General features: G+C 42.2%; 1 protein-coding gene across 2 annotated transcripts in view; it reads right to left on the reverse strand.

Annotated features, from left to right (window-relative positions):
* The window catches only part of LOC107396948 (disheveled-associated activator of morphogenesis 1), an 88,185-nt gene that overhangs the window by 55,056 nt on the left and 14,731 nt on the right, over nt 1-18,398 (reverse strand). For both annotated transcript variants that reach the window (XM_015976799.3, XM_015976798.3), the window contains 9 exons: nt 17,256-17,369; nt 7,664-7,774; nt 7,487-7,590; nt 7,352-7,418; nt 7,064-7,181; nt 6,855-6,993; nt 6,394-6,452; nt 6,036-6,223; nt 273-527 (listed from right to left, as the gene is read on the reverse strand). In XM_015976799.3, coding sequence (XP_015832285.3) covers nt 273-527; nt 6,036-6,223; nt 6,394-6,452; nt 6,855-6,993; nt 7,064-7,181; nt 7,352-7,418; nt 7,487-7,590; nt 7,664-7,774; nt 17,256-17,369 — 1,155 coding nt within the window. The remainder of the gene's footprint in view (nt 1-272; nt 528-6,035; nt 6,224-6,393; nt 6,453-6,854; nt 6,994-7,063; nt 7,182-7,351; nt 7,419-7,486; nt 7,591-7,663; nt 7,775-17,255; nt 17,370-18,398) is intronic.

Here is an 18,398-nt window from a genome sequence, read left to right on the forward strand (position 1 = left end):
CAAAATCAACTTTATTTATAGAGCGCTTTCACATGGCCAAAATGGACAAACAAAGCGCTGAAGAGAGCAGAAACGTCTGAAAATCAGTTTGTACACCCTATTCCTAACCCTGACTCCAGAAAGCAGATAGGTTTTTATTTTGGACTTATTTAACATGCACTTATTGTTTGATGTGAGAACATCTGAGAACTTCCGAATTCTTATAAACGAGTTAATATTAAGATCTTCATCTTGTTGGATGAGTTCTACGCAGACTGATTAAACAAGTTTACCTGTGGAAGTTTGATCCAGTTGAAGGACTTCAGTGGGTTAGATGGTTGAGGAATGTTCTTCATCTTCTCTGATGTTCCTAACGGAGCTCCTGGGGGAGGGGGAGGAGGTGGAGGAGGAGGATGAGGGGCTAATGAAGCCATTCCAGAGGCTGGGGGACCTCCTGGGGAAGGTGGAGGTGGCTTAGTGGATGAGGTGGGAACTTGAGGAACATAACTAGCAGAGGTCACTGGAGGTCCTCCTGGAACAATGGAGGTCTATCAGAAGAGAGAATAAAAGCATGTATTTATATATCGCCTAGACTTCCACATTCACCCAAGATAATTTACAACACATCATTCATTCTCACACTGATGGTGATGAACAATGAACCGGTCCCTCCGACCACTACCAGAATAAGTTCTTCATTTCTATTTCATCTAGTCTTAGCCCTTATGCTAGCTGCTTTTGGAAGGGTGATCTCAGTTTCAACCAACTATGAAGAGCTTACATGTCCGCCCGCCAATCCACAGGCAACCTTTGGGTATATAAGTGGAGTGACTTCACTGTCCGTCTCCTGTTATTTCTTCAAACCAAGCTAAAGATTTAATCCTTCATTAAAGAGCAAGAGAGTTCAAGATGGTGCTTGTGCGGGTGCACGCAGCGAGCTGCTCGTCCTCTTCAAGCAATGGAACCTTGTGTTTTATTTTCTTTTATGCACTTTTGTTGTTTATGATGCCTTTTATGAACGGTGTGGCTTCTCTGGTAACTTATGATCGAGCTGCGCTGCCGAGGCTTCGTCCTCCTGCTGATGCAGCGGGCGCTGCATGCGTGAGAACTGGAACATGGTCAATCGAGTTACCAGAAATAGCTGCTCTAATGCCCAATACTTTGTGAACAAAGAATCTGTGAAAATCTTCAGAGTTTCCAGCAGCTGTAGGAGACATGGAGCTAGGCTCCTGATACACCAGAACAGAGTTTAGTATTTATAGAGAATCCTGGGATTCTTGGAGTTTGTTTCAATGATGTCTGCAAAATAGGCCGTTCTAGCAGCCCTCACAGCATCCTGATAAGCAACCAGAGATGCTCTGAACAACTCACGTGAGACCTGTAGGCCATCCTTTTTCCACTTTCTCTCAGAGGATCTACACGCCCGCCTGCAAGCCCGTGTGACATCAGAGAGCCAAGGCTCCCTCCTTGGCCGAGACTTGCAAAGCTTGAGAGGGGCAACCATGTCCAGGACCTGATTACAAAGTACATCAAAGTGTTGTGAATAGTGATCAATGTTAGATGGATCAGGGTTAAAGGTCTCTAACCTTACAGACATACAGTCCACAAACTTTGCAATAGTTTCTGCATCCAGGGCTCTGAACCTAGTAGCTGGAGCTTCACACACAGGGACAGGACATGGCAACGTAACATCACAGAGTATTGGAGAGTGGTCAGAGAACACAGGAGGCAAAGTCACAAGGTTCATGACGGGGAGTGTTTTACCTAGGGATGGGTACCTTTGACGTTTGAATCGAAATGGTACCAATTCCCGGTACCTACGAATCGATACCGGTACTTAACGGTACCAATTTTTGATACTGTTGAGTGTTGAATAATTATTTAAATTGCTTTTCTAATTAAATATAAATTATTTTCCCAATATATAACCATATTTGATGAATATCAACTGTTTGTATGTTATCATTGTAGTGTTTAACAAAATTCTTCAACATGAAAACCTTCAACAACAGTTTCTAAATGAGGCAAAAACAAACCCAGCTCCATTTACTCCTAATCCTCTTCTAATCCCTCTGGAATAACTCTAATGAGGAGACCGTGTGTTATAAACTACAAATGAAACTAAACAAACTTTGGTACCATACAACAGTTTGTATTTTAATATTGTGGTGTTTCACTAACTAAACCAGCTCCATGTACTCCTGTTCCTCTCCTTCTCCTCTGGACCAACTGTGTGATGGTGGGTCCTTGTAGTTTATAAACTGTGTGATGGTGGGTCCTTGTCGTTTATAAACTGTGTGATGGTGGGTCCTTGTCGTTTATAAACTGTGTGAAGGTGGGTCCTTGTAGTTTTGTAAACTGTGTGATGGTGGGTCCTTGTAGTTTTGTAAACTGTGTGATGGTGGGTCCTTGTAGTTTATAAACTGTGTGATGGTGGGTCCTTGTAGTTTTGTAAACTGTGTGATGGTGGGTCCTTGTAGTTTTGTAAACTGTGTGATGGTGGGTCCTTGTAGTTTATAAACTGTGTGATGGTGGGTCCTTGTCGTTTATAAACTGTGTGATGGTGGGTCCTTGTAGTTTTATAAACTGTGTGAAGGTGGGTCCTTGTAGTTTTATAAACTGTGTGATGGTGGGTCCTTGTAGTTTATAAACTGTGTGACGGTGGGTTCTTGTAGTTTTATAAAAGGTGTGGTGGTGGGTCCTTGTAGTTTTATAAACTGTGTGATGGTGGGTCCTTGTCGTTTATAAACTGTGTGAAGGTGGGTCCTTGTAGTTTTGTAAACTGTGTGATGGTGGGTCCTTGTAGTTTTGTAAACTGTGTGATGGTGGGTCCTTGTAGTTTATAAACTGTGTGATGGTGGGTCCTTGTCGTTTATAAACTGTGTGATGGTGGGTCCTTGTAGTTTTATAAACTGTGTGAAGGTGGGTCCTTGTAGTTTTATAAACTGTGTGATGGTGGGTCCTTGTAGTTTATAAACTGTGTGACGGTGGGTTCTTGTAGTTTTATAAAAGGTGTGGTGGTGGGTCCTTGTAGTTTTATAAACTGTGTGACGGTGTGTTCTTGTAGTTTTATAAACGGTGTGGTGGTGGGTCCTTGTAGTTTTACAAACTGTGTGATGGTGGGTCCTTGTAGTTTTATAAACTGTGTGAAGATGGGTCCTTGTAGTTTATAAACTGTGTGATGGTAGGTCCTTGTCGTTTATAAACTGTGTGATGGTGGGTCCTTGTAGTTTATAAACTGTGTGATGGTGGGTTCTTGTAGTTTTATAAACTGTGTGATGGTGGGTCCTTGTAGTTTATAAACTGTGTGACGGTGGGTTCTTGTAGTTTTATAAACGGTGTGGTGGTGGGTCCTTGTAGTTTTATAAACTGTGTGATGGTGGGTCCTTGTAGTTTTATAAACTGTGTGAAGATGGGTCCTTGTAGTTTATAAACTGTGTGATGGTAGGTCCTTCTCGTTTATAAACTGTGTGATGGTGGGTCCTTGTAGTTTTATAAACTGTGTGAAGGTGGGTCCTTGTAGTTTATAAACTGTGTGATGGTGGGTCCTTGTAGTTTATAAACTTTGTGATGGTGGGTCCTTGTAATTTATAAACTGTGTGATGGTGGGTCCTTGTGGTTTATATTTTATATATTTATATTCAGCTCTCAAAGATCAACATGATCAACATGTTTTTAATCATTCTTGGAGAGAAATAGCTCGCACTGTCGGAAAAGATGAGGACGCTGTTAAAAATGCTGGAATGCCATGTTGTAAACAACAGGAATTTTTACATCTACTATGGTGTAGTGTTGGATGCATGCCGTAGAGCTCCATGTTGCCCCCTACAGTTTGGGAGAATATTGGCTCACCGCAGAGACAAGCCGCATGAACCATAAACGCTGCAAGTTGTGATGCGCGTTCCATCCACGAGCCGCATCACCAAGCGCAAAGTAAATGCCTCAAGCATAAACCAAGCTTTACTCTCCTGCTTAGACTCTATCAGAACCTGGATGGTGGGAGCTTTCTTCAGCTGAATGAAGATAAGCCTGAGATCCTCATCTGTGCCCCAGACAAGCTGGTTCCCAAAGTCAGAGACTCTCTTGGTCAGCTTGCTTCTCACACCAAACCTTCTGTCAGGAATCTTGGCGTGACCTTTGACCCAGTTCTCACCCTGGATTCTCATGTCAGTTCTCTTGTTCACTCTTCCTTCTTCCATCTCAGGAACGTTGCTAAGCTGAGTCCCATTCTGTCCCGCTCTGAACTTGAGACAGTTCTCCACACCTTCATCTCCTCACGCTTAGACTACTGTAACTCTCTTTTCACGTGTCTGAGCAGAACCTCCCTGAACCGTCTACAGGTGGTTCAGAACGCCTGTGCTCGGCTTCTGACCAAGTCCTCCAAACACACCCACATCACCCCGCTTCTCCTCCAGCTTCACTGGCTGCCAGTCAACTTCAGGGTTCATCTCTAGATCCTGGTTCTGGTCTATAGGGCCTTACATGGACAAGCACCATCTTACATTGGTGATCTTCTTAGTCCCTACACCCCCAGCAGGTCCCTGAGGTCCAGTGATCAAAGCCTACTGGTTGTTTAGCGCCAGGCTAAAGGTCAAAGGTGACAGATCATCTGCTGCTGTGGCCCCCAGACTCTGGACCTCTCTCCCCCTGAGCCTGAGATCAGTGGACTCAGTGGTCTCCTTTAAAAAGCAGCTGAAGACTCACTTGTTCAAGCTGGTTTTTGTATGACCTTCTTCACCTCTCTCTCTTTATCCTGCTCTCCCCACCTATTCCACCTTCCTCAGGATCCACTGATTTCCCTCTTTCCTGTTCACTCTCTCTCTTTCTTAACATTTTTTAATCACAATTGTCTATTTTTTGCTCATTTTAAATTTATTTTTAACCATTTTTGAAATTGTTTTTTATATTTTTTACATTTTTTGTTTTTGTGAAGCACCTCGTGATTTTTATCTTGAGAGGCGCTTTAGAAATGATATTTTCTTCTTCTTCTCATCAGGAATGGAGCCTCCTGAGAAACTCAGAGCTCACTCAGCCAGAGGTATTTCTTCTTCTATGGTGCAACACAGCATTGTGTCAATGGAAGACATTTGCCTAGCTGCTTCACGGGCATCCCCTGTCTGCATTTACTTATTACTTAAGACATGTTTCTTCAGGATCCTCATTCTGTGCTTGGACCCCAACAGGCTGAGTGAAGACATTAAAGCGATGTCTGTGCCCTACTGCACTGAACACATTGTCCAGACTGACATGTTAATAATCACGTTCCATTTCGATCATCAGCCCTCCTTTTCACCTCTCAGGTTCCTTATTTTTCTTATCACCCCTCATGGAATGAGCTGGTTATTACAGTAATGGATCATTAAAATTCACTTCCCCTCAAGGTCACCAGGTTGACTACTATTCCCTTGGTGGAACACAGTAGTGGCCCCACTTTTCTCTAAGCCACATCTAAGCCATATTAAGGCAGAGTGGGTGCCTTCTAACAAGAAGGGAAAATGTTTGGTTTACCCATTTGTTCGAGCTAAACTGTGTGGCGTAAACTCACCAAGCTGCCCATTATTCCAATAGCAGCTAGCTTAAGGGTTAAGATTAGATGAAATAGAACGTTGGTTACATTATGTAACTCCAGATTCTACGAGTCTAGTCGCAGCCCTTAAGTCAATGTCCCCGCTGGTTCTGACAGGACAAAGAGCCATAGGAGACGGACAGTGGAGTCACTCCACTTATACTCCCATAGGGTGCCCGCGGATTGGCAGGCGTGCATTTTAGGTCTTCACGATTGGCTGATAATTGAGATCACCCAGACTCGTAGAATATGGGTTTACAATACATAACCAATGTTGTTTCATAAGGAAGTAACAAAAAATCAGCCATCTCACAGATGTCTCACAAATGTCTCAGATGTTTCACAGATGTCTCAGAGATGTTTCACAGATGTCTCTGAGATGTCTCACAGACATCTCAGAGATATTTTACAAATGTCTCAGATGTCTCACAAATGTCTCAGAGATGTCTCACAGCGCTGGACAGAAAGAGTTTTAGATGGGTGAACTTACGGAGCTGAGCTGCTGCAGGCGTGCAGACAGTTCTTCTACCTGTTTTTTAGCTTGCTTCAGCTCGCTGCTTTCTCGTTCCAGTTTGTCTTTCATCTTGTTTAATGTCTCCATCACATCTTCCTTCTCTTTATTTTTGGCTTCACACTCCCTCTCTTTCCTTTCCAAACGTTGTTGAAGGTTTTGATGATCTGAGAGGACGAGAAGTGACCTGAGTTTAGCAGAATCAGACCAGAACCCTAACTGTTGTAGATGAGCCTTAACTGAATTTGTTAAAACTTTACTAATGTTGTAATGTCTTTATTTTAAATGAGAATAAAAAATATGTTCAATGTTAAAAAATGCTAGTTTGTGAATGTACCTTTTCTCATTTCAGCAGCTTCTTCTTTCCATTTTTTCAACTCATTTTCTTTAACCAGCCTAAAACACACACATGACTATAGTTTAGGGTGTGTCCAGGTGAAAAAGGTCATCTGAGGTTTTGAATGTTAAACAATGAAATCCTGAGAGTTGTTGATCTTTTTATTCCAAAAAGAAATTGTAAATGTCCAATAATTGTATAACACCTTCCAGAGACCTGCAAACCCCCAAGGTGCATTACTAAACATCCAGTCATTCATACACTCTGCCACTGTCGCTCAAAAAGAAAATATCTCTCAGAAAGTTAAAGCAGCTTTCTCACCGTTGATACTTAATACAGAGAATTTTTAAAAAACCTCTAAGGTTTGAACCAGATCTCAAACAGGAAGTGGTTGCTGTTAGCCATCACAAATCTGAAGCCAGCACTTTCTGCATCACTGGAAAATTGATCATTGAACTTACATGCGCAGAATATTTTTGACATTGAAGTCGTTCAGAGGAGTAACGTCAGGGTCATCACCTTTGTCTGTCTGCAGAACCAGCTGCTGAACAATCCGGTCCAACAACAACCAGTACTGCAGTGTGGTCCTACGCTGTTTGTCTGAGACAAAATCAGTCAGCAATCTGATTTTCATAGAAGAAGAAGAGTGATGATGGAGGTGGTGTCTTACAGGGTATCATGAGACAGTGATGCAGGACAGACAGCAGGTGAGAGTATGCTTCAGTATGGTTCACTCTCTTCCTGATGAGATCAAACATCTGGCTTGCACTTTTAGAGTCCACATGGACCTGAAGCAGCACATCGGTAAACATCAGATCAACAAAAGACATCAGACTGGATTCAGCTCAAACATGGATGCTGGATGTCACCATCACTTAGGAAATGAAACAGTTGATTTACATTTTCACTTGAATTTGAACATAAATTCTATCAAAACTGAGATATAAAATGTTCTTACAACATCAAAGCGTGCAGACATCTGATGTTCATCTTCACTTCTCAACATCTCAAAGAAGTCCAAATGCCTGAAATACAGCAATTTAAAGCCAAAGCACCAACTATTTAAAGTGTAAAAGAGAAACAACAGGTGTACCTGTCCAGGGTGGCATTTTCATGGCACCGCATTTTGTCAATGATTGGTTGAATGCCTAACATCAGTAGTTCATAGCGTAAATGGACCCGAAACTCCAGACTGTTCTGAAAGCAGATTCACGAAGATAAAAAAAGTAATTGATCAGCTGCTCATTGGTTTGAACTGTTAGAAGTTTACCTTTCCAGCTCCCTGGCTGAGTAAAGCATTAATGAAGGACATGGTGGCCGTTTTCAAGCTGACTTCCTCTCTGTAACGGCCGGTGGATCGGTCCAAATCTCTTAGCAGGTTCTGCACACAGAATACAAACAAAAAAGCCATAGAACATGTTTCCTTGTGGTGTTTACCGTATGTTTAGGAACCATTTCTCTATTTTGAAATAGAATATGAATTATAAATGTATCTACTTTGAAAGTCTTTTACTTTCATGTTCTTAGTTGGATTACCTTTTAAAATGAGAAGATTCAAATGATTTGCTTCAGATCAAGTTTGATGCTTTTGTTCATTGCTCATGTTTTCTGCTTTCTAGGAAATAAGATCACATATTTCTACTTGCACAGAAAAAGTAAAATGTTCCAGGGATTGGACAAACTCCAAACCACTGTGTTGTGTTTTGTTGTTTTGAAGTAACTTTAATGGACAAATGGGGGCCCAGAAGAACAATCACATTCTCACTCCCCTTCTGTGGTTTTATGGCCGTCGTTACGGACCAGTACCAGAGGCCTCTGAGATGGCAAGTAAGTTGACAAGTAGATAAATACATTGTCATATCTGGTGTTAGCACTCTTGTGTTTTTTACTGGCAGGAGCACTTACTACACTTATTACGGTAACATTTTCCGGTACTGGTGGAAGTGCAGTTGTTTGCTGTCTTGCTGTTATAGTTGTGAACAACTCATTAAAGGTAGTAAAACATCACCATTGACTCTTTAATCACTTCACACACACATTTCACGGTAATGTCTAGTTGTTGGGAATTGTAGCTAGAGATATTTTTAGAACAGACACTTTGCTTCTAATTCAATGTCAGCATTGTTATCTGCCTCTCCTAACAGACTAAAACTAAAAGAAGACGTGGCTTCTTAGGGGCACAAGAAATAACTTCTAGGTCAGTCTGATTACTGGTTTAGGTTCTTTTAACAAGTCTTGAGTTTTTGCTTGCTGTTGCTTAATTAGAAATCCAGGCACAGCAGTTAGCTCGCCGGAGACACCGCAACCTCACAAACTCACTGATATAAACAGTAACGTCATTGCTCTTTCCTGTTTTTGAAAGGAGAAAAACTGAAAAATAAAGCCCATCCAGCCGAGAGAGAAATGGGTCATAGAAGAATTCTTACGTATTACTTTATGTATTGAGTACATATTCCCTTGGCTTTTATTGTTAGGGTAGAACAACTGCCTGTGACAGCTAGGGATAATCATGCTAATAATAAAGCAACATTAATATCACAATGGTCAGCTTTTAGTGATGAAGATCGATTGGCCTATTGTAAAACTGTATTAGTGACAAATATCTAAACAGCATTTCTGTGGATAAAGGTGCCATTCTGTGCAAAGATGGCAAACGTGAGAACTCGGAGCATTGGTGTACAAGAATATAGTGCCGGCTGTATCTGGAAGTACACTCAACAAATATATAAACGCAACACCTTTGTTTCTGCTCCGATTTTTCATGAGATGGACTTAAAGATCTAAGATTCATTCCAGATACACAATATTACCATTTCTCTCAAACATTGTTCACAAATCAGTCTAAATGTGTGATAGTGAGCACCTGTGCTTTGCTGAGATAATCCATCCCACCTCACAGGTGTGCCACATCAAGATGCTGATCCGACATCATGAGTAGTGCACAGGTGTATATATATATATATATATATATATATATATATATATATATATATATATATATATATATATATATATATATATATATATATATCCACACCTTCATTAACCCTCTCAGGCTCAAACTAAGTTTTGATAAAAGGACAAACATCTAAGTCCTTCAGGGGTACTTCTGAGTTAAAAATGCTCATGAAATACATATGTGGAGTAACCAGGCAGGTAGGTTTTAACGTTGCTAATCTGCAACGCCTGACTCCAGAGGGTTAACACTGCGTACTAGATGCAGTTGTACACTATCATGTGTTCTGGAACTGGGTAGAGTCTCATCTTGATTAAATGAAGGAGGTGAAATCTGGACCTTTTAAAGAAAAACAATAGACTTCCTGCTGTGGCTTTGGTGATGTCAGCAAATGAACATGTGAATGTTTTCAGGTCTGGTCTGTGATGATACCCATGAAATTTGCTCTGATCATGCATGTAGAAGTTATAAAACCAAGGAATTTCATGGTGTCAAGTCAATATTTGAAGCTTAGCCACGCCCACACTGTTAGACTTTTGAAAACCCTAAAGGTTCAGTTCTTTCCCCTATATCGTAAGAGTATACACTAACCTAAAGGATTATTAGGATCATCGTACTAATACAGTGTTTGACCCCCTTTTTTATTTTATTTTTATTTATTTATTGAGAACCTCATTAGCTCACACCATAGTGTGGAGCTATTCTTCCTGAGGTCTCTTTCAATTTCATTACAAATATTTAACAAAACACCCCCATCCCCATCCCCACACACACACACACCCAGCAACAACAAACTCCAGGAGCTCATTATAATCGTACCACCTCAATTGCTATAATAATATACCAATAAGTTACCACACACTTCAGAGTTCATGAAAAATCTAAATAGGTGAAAACGGAGAGTTTACACAGAGCAATAAATAACTATATTCAAGAATCAAAAATCATATCGCATCACATCCATAACAAACAAAAATGATAGAAGCTGTCATATCAGTCACATTTACAATTCACTGTGCAAAATTTACTGTTGTGTGAACAAGAAAAGCTTTAACTTCTTTTGAAAACATCTTCTGTTGTTCTCTAATAACAAAAATCTCGGTATGGCATTCCATGCAACCATGGCTCTGTAATAAACTGCTCTTTGCCTTTGATTAGTTCTGCAGCGCGGTAGTGCGCACCTTATGTCACTTGTCTGTCTCGTCGTGTAATCATGATTGTCTGAAAAAAATGATAATTTGTCATAAATTATTTTAGGTATTTTTGTAGTTATTATATTTCTTATAAATGTGATCAGTGAATACTTTAATCTACATTTCACTGTTAACCAGGCCAACCTATCGTGCATCACACTTACATTTGTTCTATAATTACAACCCAGAACCATTCGTGCAGCTTTATTTTGTGCCACTTGTAACTTATATAAATTCATTTCACTTGTATTAGACCAAATAACTGATGCATAATCTAAATGAGACAGTACTAATGTTTGAACTAGAGTTTGTATCTGCAAACGAGGAATAAATTTACAACAATATTTGATCGTGCCCATACTTCTTCCAAGTTTCAGCAGGACATGATTTATGTGACTAGTCCATGACAATCTAGAATCCACAATTACCCCCAACAGTCTTGCTTCTTCTACCTGCTCTATCGCTATGTTACCTAGCTTCAAATGCAGTCTAGGTGTCATCTGTAGTGTATATGTATTCCCCACTATCATGCATTTAGTTTTTTCTGCATTGATTTCTAGTTTGTTCATTCTAAACCATTGTGTAACTAAATCCAACTCCTTTTTTAAAATATCATTTAATTGGCCTTCTGTTTGTGCTGATGCAAATAATGTTGTGTCATCTGCATATATAGCCATGGTTGCATGTTTTAAAATCAAAGGTAAGTCATTAATAAAAATAGAAAACAAAAGAGGGCCCAAACAACTGCCCTGTGGCACTCCACAATCTAACTGACCTGTTTCAGAATAACTGCCATTAAAATAGAAGTTGAATTTGCGATTCGTTAAATAACTTTCTGTCCACTTAATGGCGGACGACTGAAATCTATAACGTTCTAATTTTTTAAATAAGATTTTATGATCAATCACATCAAAAGCTGCACTCAAATCTAAAAATATAGTACCAACTAACTTTTTATCATCTATTTCTTCTAACCAATGATCAGTAATCTGAGCAAGTGCAGTAGTAGTGGAGTGACCCGCCTTATATGCATGTTGATAAATTGTGTTTAATCTATTTGTTATAAAATATTCTTGTATTTGTTCATATGCTACTCTTTCCAAAAGTTTGCTTAATGCTGGTAGAAAACTTATTGGCCGACTATTTTTACCAGACAGTGGTTCTCAATTATTTTTGATTAATGGAATTACTTTAGCCTTTTTCCATTGGGCTGGAAAAATACTTTGATTAAAACTTATGTTAATAATATGTGAAACTGGCAGTAAAATAAAATCTGCCACCAATTTTAGCAATCTTATATCAATATCATCCATTCCAGGGGGTTTATCTTTACTATTTAAGATTAATTTTTTTATGCAATCCTCTGATACCTCCATAAACTTAAACTCACAATCTTTCATTTGCATGATATCGTCCTTAATTCTTTGATAAGATGTATTTTCTTCTTTTCTCTCCTCCCTGGTATTATTCAATGTTTTAATTTTATTGATAAAAAACAGTTTTAAATAATCAGCTATTTCTTTTGGTTTGGTTAAAAAAACTCCACCTGCCTCTAGAAGAGTAGGTGCCTTCCTCTTTGTAACCCCCATAAGTTCATTTAATGTACCCCACACCTTTGCATGATCTAATTTAGCTTCTATGATTCTTCTATGATAATATAATTGTTTTTTGTTTTTATTCAGTTTGGTTACAATTTTCCGTATTTTGCGATATTCGCACCATGTTTCCAATTGATTTGTTTTTATTGCTTCTAATTTTAATTTGTCCCTCTGCCTCATACGTTCCTTAAGTTCTGTATCCAGACATGGAGAAGCTACATTTCTTACTGCCTGTTTCCTCATCGGTGCATGTTTATTCATCACCTTTGTTAACAAATTATCATTTATGTCTACAGCTTTACCCGGATCCTGCTCCTTTGTTACATCTTTCCAATGTATGTTTCTTATTTCTTCTACAAAATCACTCTCTTTAAAGTTTTTAAAGATTCTTTTATATATAAAGTGTTGACCTTTTGGCACCTTGACTTTTCTTTAAATAGCAGCCAAATTATGGTCACTGCATCCAACTGGAACAGAAATTGCCTCAGAACATAATTCAGCCATATTAGTAAAAATTAAATCAATACACGTTTTAGAGCAGACACCATTATTTTTAACCTGCACTCTTGTGAAATCTTTTACAACTTGTGACAAATTAAAAGTATTAGCAAATGAGGTTAATTTGCTCTTTAATGAGCAATTTCTTGATTTCCAATCAATGTTTAAGTCCCCTAATAGGTAAATCTCATTTCCTGTGTCACAAACCATATCTAACATTTCACCTATTTGATGGAGATACATTCCAGCAGCATCCGGCGGTCTGTAGCAACATCCAACTAAAACAGATTTCAAATGAGGAAATTGTAACTGTAACCAGAGTGCTTCCACACCTGTAATTGTGAACTCTGTTCTCACCTTAACAGGAATATGATTTTGAATATAAAAAGCAACACCACCTCCATGTAAAGTTCTATCCAATCTAAAGAGACTGTACCCATTTATGTCTAATAAAGAACTATTTATTGTCAAATCCAAATGTGTTTCTGTTATTGCCATTACCTGTAAATTATACTTTTCTACAATATCTTGAATATCATCTATTTTATTCCTTAAACTACACACATTCAAATGAGCTAATTTAAACCTTTCACCTTTCACCTTTCACCTTCAGAACTGCCTTAACTCGACATGGTGTTGATTCAACAAGGTGCTGAAAGCATTCTTTAGAAACGTTGGTCCACATTGATAGGACAGCACCTTGCAGTTGATGGAGATGTGTGGGATGCACATCCAGGGCACAAAGCTCCCATTCCACCACATCCCAAAGATGATCTATGAGGTTGAGATCTGGTGACTGTGGGGGCCGTTGTAGTAGTGAACTCATTGTCATGTTCAAGAAACCAATTAGAAATGATTGGAGCTTCATGACAGGACGCATTATCCTGCTGGAAGTAGCCATCAGAGGATGGGTACATGGTGGTCATGAAGGGAGGGACACGGTCAGAAACAATGCTCAGGTAGCCCGTGGCATTTAAACCATGCCCAATTGGGACTAAGGGGTCTAAAGTGTGCCAAGAAAACATCCCCCACACCATGATACCACCACCAGCAGCCTGCACAGTGGTAACAAGGCATGATGGATCCATGTTCTCATTCTGTTTACGCCGAATTCTGACTCTACCATTTGAATGTCTCAACAGAAATCCAGACTCTTCAGTCCAGGCAACATATTTTCAGTCTTCAACTGTCCAGTTTTGGTGAGCCGGTGCAAATCGTAGCCTCGTTTTCCTGTTTGTAGTGGAGATGAGTGGTACCCGGTGGGGTCTTCTGCTGCTGTAGCACATGGTTGTGCGTGTTGTGGCTTCACAAATGCTTTGCTGCATTCCTCGGTTGTAACGAGTGGTTATTTCAGTCAAAGTTGCTCTTCTATCAGCTTGAATCAGTCGGCCCATTCTCCTCTGACCTCTAGCATCAACAAGGCATTTTGGCCCACAGGACTGCTGCATACTGGATGTTTTTCCCTTTTCACACCATTCTTTGTAAACTCTAGAAATAGTTGTGGGTGAAAATCCCAGTAACTGAGTAGATTGTGAAATACTCAGACCGGCCCGTCTGGCACCAACAACCATGCCATGCTCAAAATAGCTTAACTCGCCTTTCTTTCCCATTCTGACCTTCAGTTTGGAGTTCAGGAGATGGTCTTAACCAGGACCACACCCCTAAATGCATTGAAGCAACTGCGATTGGTTAATTAGATAATGGCATTAAGGAGAACATTAAGTTGAACAGGTGTTCCTAATAATCCTTTAGGTTCCAGTCCAGAGGTCGACACTCTCTCCAGTCCAATGGTCGACGCTCTTTCCAGTCCAGAGGTCGACGCTCTCTCCAGTCCAGAGGTCGACGCTCTCTCCAGTCCAATGGTCGACGCTCTTTCCAGTCCAGAGGTCGACGCTCTTTCCAGTCCAGAGGTCGACGCTCTCTCCAGTCCAGAGGTTGACGCTCCTTTGTGTCCAGAGGTCGACGCTCCTTTGTGTCCAGAGGTCGACGCTCTCTCCAGTCCAGAGGTCGACGCTCTTTCCAGTCCAGAGGTCGACGCTCTCTCCAGTCCAGAGGTCGACGCTCTCTCCAGTCCAATGGTCGACGCTCTTTCCAGTCCAGAGGTCGACGCTCTTTCCAGTCCAGAGGTCGACGCTCTTTCCAGTCCAGAGGTTGACGCTCCTTTGTGTCCAGTGGTCGACACTCCTTTGTGTCCAGTGGTCGACGTCCCCTCCTATCTAGAGGTCAATGTCCCCTCCTGTCCAGAGGTCGCCGTTCCCTCCAGTCCAGAGGTCGACGATCCCTCCAGTCCAGAGGTCGACGATCCCTCCAGTCCAGAGGTCGACATCCCCTCCAGTCCAGAGGCCGACATCCCCTCCAGTCCAACGTCGCCGTCTCCAGTCCCGTGGTCGACGCCGTCTCCAGTCCAGTGGTCGATGCCGTCATCTCCGGTCCTGTGGTCGATGCCGTCGTCTCCAGCCCAGTGGTCGACGCCGTCTCCAGTCCAGTGGTTGACACCGTCGTCTCCAGTCCCGTGGTCGACGTCCCCTCCAGTCCAGAGGCCGACATCCCCTCCAGTCCAGAGGCCGACGTCCCCTCCAGTCCAACGTCGCCGTCTCCAGTCCCGTGGTCGACATCGTCGTCTCCAGTCCAGTGGTCGACGCCGCCGCCTCCAGCCCAGTGGTCGACGCCGCCGCCTCCAGCCCAGAGGTCGACGCTCTTTCCAGTCCAGAGGTTGACGCTCTTTCCAGTCCAGAGGTTGATGCTCTTTCCAGTCCAGAGGTTGACGCTCTTTCCAGTCCAGAGGTTGACGCTCCTTTGTGTCCAGAGGTTGACGTCCCCTCCTATCTAGAGGTCAATGTCCCCTGCTGTCCAGAGGTCGCCGTTCCCTCCAGTCCAGAGGTCGACGATCCCTCCAGTCCAGAGGTCGACGATCCCTCCAGTCCAGAGGTCGACGTCCCCTCCAGTCCAGAGGCCGACATCCCCTCCAGTCCAGAGGTCGACGTCCCCTCCAGTCCTGTGGTCGACGTCCCCTCCAGTCCAGAGGCCGACGTCCCCTCCAGTCCAGAGTTCGACGTCCCCTCCAGTCCAGAGGTCGACGTCCCCTCCAGTCCAGAGGCCGACATCCCCTCCAGTCCAGAGGTCAATGTCCCTCCAGTCATCTTAGGTGTGTTCTTGCTGTGTCTTTCTAATTCCATTCTTTCGTTCTTTTTTAAACACAGAAACAGTTTTGTTTACCTGTTTGTAGCTACAGTTTCGCCGACGGCTGCCGGCTTCTTCAGGCTGACGCTGATGGTGGCGCGTCACTTCCTTCTCCAGTCAAACGTCGCCGTCTCCAGTCCCGTGGTCGACGCCATCTCCAGTCCAGTGGTCGACACCGTTGTCTCCAGTCCAGTGGTCGACACCGTTGTCTCCAGTCCAGTGGTCGACACCGTTGTCTCCAGCCCAGTGGTCGGCGCTGCCGCCTCCAGTCCAAAAGTCAAGGACGTCTCCTCCAGCGTCTCTGCTTCCGGTCACCGCTGTTCTTGCCCTCGCCAGACGCAGGCCCCCAAGGGCCCGTTGTCGCCTCCTCCCCTGCCCCAGGCGCAGGCCCCCGGACTCTACTGGTCCCTGCCTCCTCTCCATCGGTCCCTCTTGGCCCTCCCTCCGGGTCCCCCTCCTCCCACCCTGCTCTGTGTTCCTATGGGCGTCTGGAATCCGCCCTTTTTTTTGGGGGGGGGGGGGGGGGGACTGTCACACCCTGTCCTGTCTCCCCATTCTGTTCAGCCATGTGTCTCTGTTAATTGCTCCCACCTGCCTCTTGTTTTCCAATCACCCAGGCTCCCAGCCCTCATGTTTTTAAACCCCTTCAGTTCTGTGTCTCTTGTTGGCTCATTGTTCCCATGTCCTGTGCGTGTTTATTATTAAAAGACTTTACCTGTCCCAGGTTGTCTGCCTGTCTGATTCCTACCCAGCGTTTGGATCCTTACCTCCGCTCCACTCACCAGTGCATTGTGACACCACCATTACACATGCACTAGCATGAGCTAAAGCGGCGGCTGAGCAGAAAGGAAGGGAGAAGCCGCCAAACGTGCCGCAGCAGGCGAGATGAAAAAAACCTATATAAAATAACAGGTAGACTATTAATTAAATTGTCGACTATTTTGTTTGTCGATGCCATCATGTTGAGTCGACAAATCATGGCAGCCCTAATGATGTCCTCTGTCTTTTCTGAATTTAGACTTAAAAAGTTAGTGAAATCATTTATCAGGCTCAGTTTTGTCTTATTTGTTCAGACATTGTCATTTGCAGCATGTCTATTTTTTATGGAATGGATTTATGGATGGATGGTTATTTTTTAGAAGCAGTAAGGCAGTTAATCAAGTCTGTTTGTGTGACCTCAGAGTTATGAAAGTATCTGTTGGAACTTAACTAACTTTACTGACTGAATGGTTTGTGACATAAATGATGGAGAAACATTTGATCACAATCAGAAAGTGAAATACAAAGACACTTCTGAGATGGTTTTTTTGTCTTCAGATTAATTTGGTTTGGTCCAGAAATGCAGGAAGATTTCAAATATGAGCTCAGGGTCAACACTGAATTTAGTTTTAATGAGGTTACAACAGTAATAGTATAATAGTATACACAACAGCAGACCTGGAAACGAGTTCTCTCAGAGGCAAAATCCTGGAAGTGCAGCATAGCCTCAAGGACCTTCTTATGGCCTCCTGGTACCAAACACACAGCTCCAAGAATCTCTAAAACAGCCACCTGAAGACACAATGGGATGAGTTCAAATCGGACTTCACGATTCACATTTTATCATGAAACTGAATCATCTACTCTCTCTTCAACAATATGGATGGTTTGTGTCATGGTTCATGTTCCTGGTCTGTTTTCGTGTCCCTCTGCATTTACCCAGCCATGCTGACCTGTGCCTGCTCCATTATTCCTTCCTGTGTTCCTCCCGACAGAAGCTCTCTGCTGCCACAGCTCTAGCGTTACAGTCGATTATCACACAGCTAACTCAAGCCAAGTAATTATCGCAAAGTCCAGTCAAGATAAGTAAGCTATGTCAAGACAAGACAAGGAATCGTAAGCTAAGTCAAGCTATAAGATTGAACTCACAGAGGCTAATTTGGTCTTCTCTGACTAGTTTGTATACTGGTCCAGACAGGAGACTGGTATCTTTGCTGGTGCAACAGGGGCTTGGGAGCTATACTGGTTCAGAACATGGACCAGTCTCTTTACTGGTCTGTACTGGGTTCTAAACAGATTTTTGAGAATGGACTGGGGTCTATACTGGTCCAATTAGTGGACTGTGGTGTGTACTGCACTCAAACAAAGGACTAGGATCTATAGAGGACTGGTATTTGTACAGGTACCAGACTTGCATAACAGCATGCAGCTACCCTAATGTAACCATTGTTAGCTTTTAACCTGAAGTGTTATTTCTATGTTTTATGTAATATTTTAAAATTAATACAAATAAGAAAATAGCTCATTCAATGACTTTTGACCTTCTAATGAACTTTAAAGAAAAAGTGGTTCTGGTCTTAAGAAAACACAACTAAATGCTGACTGTTGGCTTGGTAACAAGGTCTTTCACCGAAGAGCATGCCTGTCTGGTGTCACCATGTCTGTCAAGGACAGCCAAAGCAGTGGACGGACAGTGGCAGTTTTGAGAGGAAAACAAAGATTCAAAATATGAACTGATATAAATTTTTACATTACATTTGTTGCTGACCATATATGGTCTACGTCATCAACTAATCTCAGAAGAATTCATTATTAGACATC

This window comes from Nothobranchius furzeri, chromosome 18 (assembly GCF_043380555.1).
Source record: "Nothobranchius furzeri strain GRZ-AD chromosome 18, NfurGRZ-RIMD1, whole genome shotgun sequence".
NCBI lineage: Eukaryota > Metazoa > Chordata > Actinopteri > Cyprinodontiformes > Nothobranchiidae > Nothobranchius > Nothobranchius furzeri.